The sequence below is a fragment of the Haliotis cracherodii genome, unplaced genomic scaffold, assembly GCF_022045235.1.
Source record: "Haliotis cracherodii isolate W230 unplaced genomic scaffold, xgHalCrac1.p SCAF_1, whole genome shotgun sequence".
NCBI classification, from domain to species: Eukaryota; Metazoa; Mollusca; class Gastropoda; order Lepetellida; family Haliotidae; genus Haliotis; species Haliotis cracherodii.
In genome coordinates this window covers 69,826,692-69,838,529 of record NW_027266264.1, presented here as the reverse complement: position 1 = coordinate 69,838,529, position 11,838 = coordinate 69,826,692, and the positions used below count along the sequence as shown (strand labels likewise).

The 11,838-nt window shown below is 41.4% G+C and overlaps 1 protein-coding gene across 1 annotated transcript; it reads left to right on the top strand.

Moving 5' to 3' along the window:
- The first annotated feature begins 1,547 nt into the window (after window positions 1-1,547).
- On the top strand, window positions 1,548-7,223 carry LOC139467992 (transmembrane protein 205-like). The gene is made up of 4 exons (XM_071249627.1): window positions 1,548-1,621; window positions 3,701-3,870; window positions 4,854-5,017; window positions 6,392-7,223. Exons 1-4 carry the CDS (start codon window positions 1,599-1,601, stop codon window positions 6,677-6,679), a joined length of 645 nt encoding a protein of 214 aa, XP_071105728.1. The 5' UTR covers window positions 1,548-1,598; the 3' UTR covers window positions 6,680-7,223.
- Window positions 7,224-11,838: the final 4,615 nt, after the last annotated feature.

Here is an 11,838-nt window from a genome sequence, read left to right as displayed (position 1 = left end):
TTCTGCAGGTTTTTGCTTATGGTTAACATTCTGCCTTTCCAGGTTGATTTCTCACATGTGCTTTTGGTATATATTTTAAGTAGTATTCGGGATTCAGAGTTAAGCTGATGAAACTCAGAATGAATAATTAGGTAGTATTCGGGATTCAGGGGAGTGTATGAGTGGGAGGTGGGGTGGAGGGGTGGAGGGGTGGGGTGGTTTTTTTTGTGTGTGTGAGGGGGGTAATGAGTATTATTCCAGCAACATCACACTCTGTACACCACACCTGGTCTTCACACCCTGCACCCACACCATACAGTCCTCATGTGTGATGGGAATAAAAAAAATAAATAATAATAATAATAATGTTGAGACACCTTAATTCTAAACTCATTCATTTCTCGAAAAAACACCCACGTTGGAACACATGATACAACTACTTATAATTTGCAATATGTACAAAATGGCATTACTTAACAAGAATAGTGAAAATAGAATAAGTAGATACTAGTTAATTTTACTATTTGCATTATACACGGGATTCGGGAATTGGGAGAGACTTTTAGATCTTTTTACACTGTTAGTAGTCACAATTTTCTCAAACTGAAACGGGTGCGACATCCAGATATCAACAGATCTATCGCTCCAACAGCAATCGAATTACAAAGTTAACATTGGCGGTAGCACAGTAATCAATACTTGCATACTTGCGCAATATTCACGCAAACAGTACTTCAACTAAACAGCCCCAGGACGTCATACTGCAACAAAGCTGTCGCGTATTACGCAATCAAACTTCGACGACAAAAGTTCACTCCGTACATCTGCGTCTGACTTCAGGATATTTCATTGAATGCATGAATGCTGTTCGGAAAATGGTGCGGTAGTAAACGCTACTCTGATGTCGATGTTGACGTCACAGGCAGCCAAGACCACGATGACACGAAGAGCGCCGGTAGTACTACGACGCGACGGAAATATACAGGAGTCATCCTATCCTGTGCAAACAAACAAATAATTACGATAGCTATCAAATTGAAAAACAGGCTTTGCTGAAAAAAATGCTTTAAATATTAAAACACTTTCTGCCAAATATGATGTTAGTGGTTCTTTTCCAGCCACCCTGTTAATAATATTACTTTGCTTCACACTGGGCAACCCCTTTTGTCAAATATGCGTCAATGTGTAATTAAGGGTGTTGGTTCAGGTAGGTATTGCATCATGGACACACACAGTACAAACTGTCGTGTTGGCTACCTGTATTTCTGCCGCGACCACGTGATACACTGCACGTACAACGCTCTTACACTCCCCAGGGGAGGGGAAAGGCACAGTCTAGGTAACACAGTCTTGTTTGTCGCCTTATTTTCTCTGGACGCAATAGTGTAAAGCTTAGAAGGGAGGTAACTGGTGAAGAGGTTGAATGCTGTCTACTTGCCCCGCAACACGTTCAGAGTCTACGGGAATGCAGTTAGATGCTACGCCAGTTATCCCGTCAGCCAATCAGAAGTCCGGACCTGGCTGGTGTGTTATATATACACCAGCACGTGGGAACGTCGGTGTACTCTGACAGACTACAGAAAGGACGGTAGTTCCAATACGCATCAAGCTTTCCCAGTATGGTCAAGTTCGAGAAAGTCAGGTATGTTATAAACCCTGAATTTATATGCTCTTAAACAAAGTGTGTTATCTGTTTAAAACTGTGTATATATCTTAGTGCTTGTAATTTTAATTTGTATATGAAACTGTGGATATATCTGTAGGTCGGGTTAGCCGTGTGAACTGAAGACATCCATATTTCATTGAAATTATCGATCAATTATTGATACATATTGGCCGAACTGATGCACTTGCCAAACGGTTTTTTCACCCCCAAAACACGATTGCAGTAGTTGGAAGTGCAAAACTTGATTTATTTCCATAATCGAATTCCAGTATGTTATTGTAAATATATTTCACAGATTTCTTTTTAATTCATTTCACGGCTGCACTGTAATGTAGCAGGTCGCTGCAACGGAACCTGCACGGAGTATGAGATAGTTGATCACCGATTGCTTAAAATTAAATAAAATTGACTTGAAAGTATTTGAATATATATATATATATATATATATATATATATATATATCTGTATTCTTAAACTATTTCAAAATTCTTACCTGTCTTTTCCTAATTTTTTATTCACTGTCTGTATGCTGGCATTCGTATAACAGTATTATCATTATTATTTCTCTGCATCGGAAACCTACGCGGAATAGGAGATAGTTGATCACCGATTGCATAAAATGAAACAAAATTGTCATAATATTATTTGAATGATGTGGTTGTTTGATGTAAACCTTATGTCGCAATGAAAAAAACATTATTACGAAGTCTTTGTGTGTATCTATCCCGAATCAGTCCAAATCTTATTTACAAGAGTGTATCGCTGTTAACATACATCTGGTTTAAGAAGAGATAGCTTCGCTCACTGTTTAAACAAGCAAGTGAATGTATATCAAAACTACTCTCGTTTGGACGACAAAACTGACAACTGATCATTGACATGATTAGACATTAGTGTTTACATAGTATAACATACATGTATATCCTTACTTCAATTTCAAACCGTTTATTACAAATGTATTTTAATAGCAAATAATTATTTCATACCAAAAATAAATTTTTTTCTTAAATGGACTTAACAGTTTGATGAGGACAACGATTGTGATCATATGTTCATTTAGTTAAACAAACGAGGAGCTGGAGTTGTTTTATCGCACAATAAAACGCTGTAGGAAGAATAAACCATGTGGGGCGCAGCTCCGAGTGGTATATTCCCCTGTAGTGTTTTATTTTTGTAGGAGAAGCAACGACAACGAGTCCCTTATTTTCTATAGGAGATATCAAAATTATGTACAACCTCTTTAAGGGTATCAGTAAAATATTTAAAATATTTACCCGTATTTAAATAATGACTCCATGAATACAATCCGACATGGGCAATGTCGGACGAGTCCATTTTAAGAACAGGGGGTTTGGGTTAGTTTGGTATTTCTCGAATATTCTCACTATCCTCAATATCTGTACCTTTTATCATACCGACTGTCACACCTCTATCACTTTTGGGGGCGATCGTTCAGCCATTGTGTTTATCTCGTTGCCCAGCTACATCCATGGGGACCAACTTACTAGACAATTCCCTCCCAAAGATATGATCGTCCAATTTACGACGTCATCAAGTTTCTAGGACATGTTCAAATGTCCAGAAATGACGTCACGATCGGACAATGCCTTATCGAGAACAAACCATTTTCACTGTTCTTTGCGTAGCTATCTCATATACTTAGATACACCGTGTATCATAGTCTGTCATAAACACACAGAAAGAAAAGTATCCCAACCTTGCCCATGGAGCTCGGAGTTATGGTTGAAAACGATTCGCTTGGATGAATTCTATTTTATACCAAAAGAAAACTTAACCCTTTTTTCTTGTCGTCTCTCATACAGACTCTTGAAACAAAAATATCAAAAAAACATACCATACAAGACTAGAATACTTTGGTAAATTTAAATGTTTTTGGTATGAAGATATTCCCTGTGCTCATCATTATACATCAAACGACAAAACACATCTTGAAATATTTTCATTTCTGCTTTTTGCTAAATCTAGTTTTTATTCAATATCTGTTGGTTAGTGTTAGAGCCTATCAGAATTATCATTATTATTTTATGTCGGCAGGATTACTCAGTTCCAGTACTTCTCCGTGAGTGTAATCGTCATCTTCATCAGTTTCCTCCTCTTTCCTGTGCGCCGCCGGATGGACACACAGACTGCAGTCGTAGGAATGATGCATCTTGGGAGTTGGGCAGCGCAATATGGCGCACAGTTGTGGGTGACTCTTGTAGCAGGTGGGTCAACTTGTGTGTTAATACGGGTTAATGATACAGGGAAACTTCGTCAACTCGATATATCGTTGGTGATGCCGCAGTTTAACATGAAGCATAACTTTACAGAACCCATATTGACACTATGAATTAATATCTTCTGCTTATCGCGAACATCGGATAACTTGAAGTGTTTTCGTGCTTCCTTAGATTTCGTGATAATGAGATTTCCCTTTTCTCGTCTTGATTTGTTTTGCTATGTTTGTGGATTCCATTATATAATATACAGGGGGCCATGAGTGGCTAGTCGTATAAGGCACCGCAATTAGCTGTGCAGAGTTGCGTCCCTTGGGCACCCCAGAAACATGTGATCGTGGGTTGAAATCCCGGCTCACCTAAGTGGTAAACGTCTGAGACCTGCATCACTTCGGGCTTTCCTCACATATCAAGCTGACACGCCGTGATATAACTAGAATACTGTTAAAAGCGGCGTTAAACCCAAATCGCTCACTCACTCTTCAGTAAACGCTTAGTCAAACGTTGGAAATATGATTATAGAATGCTCCTTTTTCCATACTGCCGATGTAAATAACAAAACATACTTTTACTAACTGACATGGTTACTGAATAGAATGGATATCGCCATACCTAACTGATTTTACCTTTGATAGCAATGTCACTGCTTTTTTTAAATCGTCAGATCGGTTCCTTTAAAACTTGTGAAATACCGAGAAGAGACCATTTAAAAAATAAATTAATTAAACTCTAGATCCGTGGAAAAAATAACGCCCGCCAGAGGACTCTCCGCCCTAAACCTTCGGCGTATATTGAATGATTTGCTGCTGGACGAAACGTCACAAACGTGAAACCTACAATCATTTTGTTTGGTCTGATTAACCTTAATCCCATTCTGATATGGACGAATGAAGCAATGGCGGTATTTGACATGTTTATGTAAAGGAAATGTGAAGCGTGCCCCCGTCATTGATGTATGCCCTTGTCACCAGGTCTGACGATGTTCTACAATCTCCCCCGGCACATGTTCGGCCGGGTTCAGACACGCCTCTTCCCTATGTTCTTCCTGTGGAGCCTCGTGACGTCATCCATCATGTTAGGCACGTTCGTGCTGCAGCATCCCCTGGACTCCATGCAGAGAAGTCACGTGATACAGGTAAGTGTCACTGAACAAAACAACTGCAATTGGTTACAAAGGATGAAGTGGGATAACGGCCCTTTTTGGCGCACAAGATATGGTGCTTTAAGAATGGAGAAAAATGTTTAGAAATTGTAATGAAAGTTATCCGATGTTGTCAGACATAGCTAAAAACATAGCTGAGGATAAATACCCAGCTTAGATACTGAATACCGATCCAATCGTACCAGTCTTTGTATTATCACCTTAATCCCTAGCTCCAGACAGGGTAACAACAAGTGCCATTTTAAAACGTCTTTTGGTATGAGGTGGCCGGGGATCGAAATACCGGATAGACGCTCTATCCACTAGACCACGGAAGTGTTAAAAACAGTACAGAAATATGGTAAAAGGGTAAAAAGTTCATCTTGGATCACGGACTTACTCATATTTATACCTGCAGTATGGTTTTACGCGGTTTTTAGCAATAGCGGGGACACAGGCATTGGGCTTCACACATATTACCTATGGAGAGAACCGAGAACTGTGGCGAGCGGACACTCTAACCACTTGGCTACCCACCGCTCCAACTAACTGTATTCGATCATGCCAGAAGTCCATACCTTGCTAGTTTAAGAAAGAAAATGCTGGATAATTTTCATACCAATATTACAAAGCTTCATGAATGGTCATTTATTGTGGGCCAAGAGAGCCCTTATCCCACCTCCTCCTGGTATGTCACCCCGGGCATCAGTACAATCATATATTACACACTATATCCTTGACATTGGACCCGTGAAGATCCGGGGTACAATAGGCCTTCAGAAACCCATGCTTGCCGTTTAAGGCGACTGTGCTTGTCGTAAGAGGCGACTAACGGGATCGGTTGGTCAGGCTCGCTGACTTGGTTGATGCATGTCATCGATCCCAATTGCGTCAATCATAATGTCAGTCACTGGATTGTCTGGTCCAGACTTGATTATTTACAAACCGCCGTCATATAGCTGGAATATTGCTGAGTGCGGCGGTAAACAACAACAAACTATTGGGTGCTTCAATGAGCGTACCCTTTGTGTAGACTGGGTGTTAACAGTATTTTCCTTTGAGTGTATTACTATCGCACCTAGACTTTATGGACAAACTGGTTTCGACTTGGTAAAGTACAATCCGCATGATTTGGTGGGGAGTAAATTCACTCAAATAATATTGTGCTCGTGAATACGTTGATGAAAAATGGACATATATTTGCAATTTAACTGGGCGTTTTTCAAGTGTAAACTTAACACTTAAACGGAATTATATGAACATACGCTGTAAATTACGTGTCCATTGTGTACCATGCGCATCTTAGAGAAACCTCCAGTTTTACAAGAAGGAACCAAGTCACCAAACCTTCACATCTTCTTTTTGCAGATTTCAATGCTGATCGCAGGCTTCGTAGCAGCGGCTCTGAATTCCCTGATTTTGGCGCCACTCATTGTTCGCTCCATGTTGGTGACATTTGAAATGGAGGTGGAGGCAGGTGTCGGTGACGTCATAGGTTACGCCGATATGAAGGAAATGAAGAAGAATCCGGCGTACTTTACCGCCTACCGCACGTTCAGAAGGTGTCACGGAATGAGCGGCGTGTTGACCTTGGTTGGCCTTGCGTCCAACACCGTGCATCTGTACTACATTACGTCGCAGTGTCTGCCGCTATAACGTCGTCAAACCGTCGACGTCGCTGCTGGTGTGAGGACCTTTATAGTGTTAGTGTTTTGAGAAAAGTGACTCACGACAAGGTTGTGATAGAATCTCTGACAGATATTTCTGTTCTTGTCACAGAGACTTTTCAATGTGACTGTGTGCCTGTGGATCTCAGACGTAGCGTTACTTGGCAAACGGATCAACTATGATGATATGAATGGCAATGTAGCCAACACTTGTGATCATGTCTCTGTGATTTTTCGTAGTGGCTGTATTCCTCTCACCTAACTAGATCTGAACATGTTCTGCTCAGTAAAATTCCATTTGAACAGTTATGCAACGTACCCCCTACCCCACTAACTACCTCACTCACTGTATAGAAACCAAGAACCTGTTGTTAGGTATTTAACCATCGACGTATTGTACAGAATGTGCTATTTATCATGTTAATTTATATATGATGGAGAATGTATTATTTACTGTTCCATGTGTGCTTGCAACTGCATTTATCATTCGTGGTAGCACAAGGTGTCTTACAATAAATGTCTCATCATTTTTATGTCTTTGTATGTTTTTGTGTTTTCTGTCCTTGGATGCATCTATATATCGTGGGTAATAACTGCCGACTGCCATGGGGAATGTTCTCTGTAGTGCTTTCACGGTTCCTGCCTGGTGAATTATTTCGGCGTAGTGTTAGCTGTATATTAGTCTGAACCTGACTGAACCCCATGTACCATTCAGAACATCCTATACTACTCAAAACAAGTAGAAAACCATAGCACAACAGATGATTAATAGCGATATGTAATCCTTAACTTCTTTTGGGTAATATATATTGATATTGATCAATATATGTTGATATGTCGGTCTCTAATGCATCTGCGCCGTGATATTACCCCTCTTATTAAAACTATACTCACTGACTCACAAGTGTATGTTTACCTTAAATATAACACAATGGAGACATACAAGGGTCATTGAGAAAAATCATCTCATCGTTTGCCAAACGGTTATTATCAACCGTTCTGTTCCCACTTCTATCTTGTGTTGCAGTTCTGCTGAATAATCCATCAGCTTCTATTCTTCGTTGAGTTATGGATCTAAAAACTAAACTTTCTTACTGGATGTGTTCTACCGATTGTGCACTCAAAGTAATGAATTTAAACTTTGCTTATCTAGAATACTCCGTTTTATTTATTGCCCGACAGAGCCTTCAACCATATGAGAGACGCGGACAACGTTATATACGTATTCCGCTCATTACTTGATGAACCGAAGGAAAACGGTCACTCCTAAAATCTGTTCAGAGTTAGACCTTCGCGATTTGTATCTATCGGGGACTGGAAGAAGACTGTTTCCAAGCGGGGCGAGATTCTTACTAACCCTGCCCTGAGGCTGTGATAAGTCTATGGATGTGTTGTAACCCTATCCTCTCAATAGGCATGTCAAGATATGTGGACAATCTACGGACTCCAGTCTCTTACAGGGACAAATTGTTCTTATTATTGACATGAAGTAGAAACTATGATTTAAACTAAATATTTATTGTCTTAGAGACTTGTGAAAGTCTAGGTTTTCACAGAAAAAGGGAGCACGAATACATCTTCGAAGCAGCCGTCATTGGTCCACGAGGATGCAGCGTGGGTGGTCAGTGTTTCCACAATTAGTTCTGGCATATATATATCTGGTTTGTTTTGGCCCTGGCATAACAGGGTCAACGGAATGTGTCCGGGGCTTGCCCTCTGACAGAGATGTTTACATGCCTCGCTGATCTATTATTACCTCCCAGGTTTGTTATACGTATAGACCGTGTTGAGTGAGCGAGTATGTATGCCTTTAAACCTGCTTTAGCAATGTTCCAGTCATATCACGAGGGACCAATGCCCCTGTGACAAGCCAACGGTTTAACATCTGTAATACCCCACCTCACCTGTGACGAGCCAACGTTTTAAGATTTAGTTGTTATATTGTTATAACATTGTATAGTCACAGGTGAGCTGGGGTTATATTGATGTTAAACCTTTGGCTCGTCACAGGGGTGGTGGGGAAATATAGTTGTTATAACGTTGTATAGTCACGGGTGAGGTGGGGTAATATCAATGTTGAACCGTTGGCTCGTCACAGGGATGGTGGAGAAATATAGTTGTTATAACGTTGTATAGTCACAGGTGAGGTGGGGTTATATTGATGTTAAACCGTTGGCTCGTCACAGGGGTGGTGGGGAAATTTAGTTGTTATAACGTTGTATAGTCACAGATGAGGTGGGGTTATATTGATGTTAAACCGTTGGCTCGTCACAGGAGTGGTGGGGAAATATAACTGTTATAATGTTTTATAGTCACAGGTGAGGTGGGGTTATATTGATGTTAAACCGTTGGCTCGTCACAGGAGTGGTGGGGAAATATAGTTGTTATAACGTTGTATAACGTTTTATATATTGTTGTTTAAACCCATACAACGTTATAACAACTATACAACGGGTCTTATCTCGCGAAGTGCATCAGATCACTCGAGGAACTTGATTAAAAGATTTGCAAAATATCTGTTGACACCCATTTGGCGGTAAACATGTTTTGCAAATCCTGGAGTCGACGGAACTTTGCACTTTGAAGTCCATGTTGTTTGCGAACCGGAGGTCTAGTTCGTCACGGGATTTTGATTGCATAGACTCGTTAGTCCAGCCAAAATGTAACTCTGGAACTCCAGCCTAGTTCGGCAAGGGTGGAAACTGGACATTTATAGTCAGTTAACGCCCTTGCCTCGGAAAGATGCCTCCCCTCTGACCCGCCAACAGTTTAACAGCTATATTTCCCCACCTCCCCTGTGACGAGGCAACAGTTTAACAGCTATATTTCCCCACCTCCCCTGTGACGAGCCAACAGTTTAACAGCTATATTTCCCCACCTCCCCTGTGACGAGGCAACAGTTTAACAGCTATATTTCCCCACCTCCCCTGTGACGAGGCAACAGTTTAACAGCTATATTTCCCCACCACTCCTGTGACGAGGCAACAGTTTAACAGCTATATTTCCCCACCTCCCCTGTGACGAGGCAACAGTTTAACAGCTATATTTCCCCACCTCCCCTGTGACGAGGCAACAGTTTAACAGCTATATTTCCGCACCTCCCCTGTGACGAGGCAACAGTTTAACAGCTATATTTCCCCACCTCCCCTGTGACGAGGCAACAGTTTAACAGCTATATTTCCAGCTTGGATAGGTTTCGATATAGGTATGATATACAGTGGACGGTATACATGAGGGTCGAGATATAATATAAATATGTCATTTTGCCACGTGATCTACTAAAGGTTGACGATCGCAGGAAAACCCCACTTATCTTGAATCCCGTAATAGCCGAGAGCATTTATGATACTCACGAGATACTTCTCGAATCTCCTCTATCTATATAACATCCCTATCTCGAGAAATATGTGAACGTTTCCCGATTAACCCCCCTTCTACCTGTATCTTCCTGTGGGATACACTGGCGACTTATCAAACGTGAGTATTATTCCGTATTGAGATAACCCGCGAGAGCGCGCGTGTGTGACGTCACGCTGGCAGGTGCTACCTGAGGTTACACCGTGGTCATCATGGTCACCCCACGATGGACCGGACAGGTGACCCAGTCGTTCAGCTACATCTTACTATGGGAAAATCCCATATCATAGACGCATCGAGAGGGGGAGGGGGCGTCCAGGGGTCTGGACCGCCCCTTTTGAAAACCAAATGTACTATATTGTACTATGTTGTAGGCAGTAAAAACTATCTGAGAAGATTTTGATATTTTGAGTCCCTCTTTTTAAAAATGCTGAGTCCGCCCTTTCACATTACGAGAACAGGTTCCAAAGCGTATCTACTTGTATGATGTGGTTGGTTGGTTCGTTGTTTAACGCCGCACTCAGCAATATTCTAGCTACATGTCGGCGATCTGTAAATAATCGAATCTGGACCAGACAACCCAGTGATTGATATCATGAGCATCGATCCACGCAGTTGGGATACGATGACATGCCTACTTGTATGAAAATAATACATATTCCTAAAGAACAAGTAAATTTGTGAAATAACTAACATTTCATTTTCATGTGATTTGTCTAAGCGTAACACAGATCAACTCAAACTAACGAGATTCGTTTGACATTATAACATAATTCTCACAATTTGTGCGTTTTCGGGAAAAACCAAAGGTCATTCAGGTTCCCCCCATCCCCTCCTCTCCCCCCCCCCCCCCCCCCCCCCCTCCACAACCACCCTTCCAGACGATGCAGGGGTTATACAGAGCTGACATATTGCCGATGCGACATTTAATTGTAACAGTGATGGGAGATTGGTCCATGGCGCCACAACAAACCGAACAGTCACATCCGTGCCTGGGTCTGGTCATTAGGGGATAAAACAAGGACTGGTACGCTCGGACTATATGTCTGAGCCCGGTATTCATGTTTAAACACCGGCATGATATCAGCACTTTAAAACCGCCATTAGTCCGGACTAGCACAGGCAGCCACACCCACACTCGATTCACCGCTTGATGAGAAAATCAGACTCGTTCTGATTATCATCTTACAAAGACCTACGTTAACTTCGGCTTCCCTCTTACTTCGCGTGATGTAGCTGGAATATTGTTCAACTTGTTGAACTTGTTTTACTTTATCTTGATCAACTGAACAGCTTGTGGCAGTTTCAACAGGTTGAAGAGAGGTTTAAAGAGATGCTTATTAATATACAAGAAAACCAACAACTTCCGATAGCAACAAGGTGAATAGGTTTCTCAGTGCATGTACGGTACGGAAAAACTGAACTCGTGTTAGGTCACACCCAGTTATCTCCCTTTATTACGACCTGCACAGTCAACTGGTTGGCATTCACCCAGATAAATTATGGGACAGACAAGATCTACAGGGACAGGCTAGTATCCGGCGTAGAGTGTGCATGCTTCTTGACTTCTTCGACACAAGCCTGTCTGTGGTCCACAACGGTTTATTGGGGTAGAGTTGACATGGTACAGGCTGCCCTACTATAGATATAATATATAGATACTAAAGATATAATATTTGCTCCCTCCTCACAGGAACTGGACGTCATTAATGTCATGTCTGACCTACTGGAGATCTACGTGGATGGTGAAGTCGGACTTTGTTGACATCACAAGAAAGCTTTCTTCACAAA

Coding starts and splice junctions, on each gene's coding strand:
- LOC139467992 (XM_071249627.1), top strand. CDS start 1,599: ATGGTCAAGTTCGAGAAAGTCAG. Junction 1,622..3,700: donor GTCAAGTTCGAGAAAGTCAG/GTATGTTATAAA, acceptor TTATGTCGGCAG/GATTACTCAGTTCCAGTACT. Junction 3,871..4,853: donor GTGGGTGACTCTTGTAGCAG/GTGGGTCAACTT, acceptor CCTTGTCACCAG/GTCTGACGATGTTCTACAAT.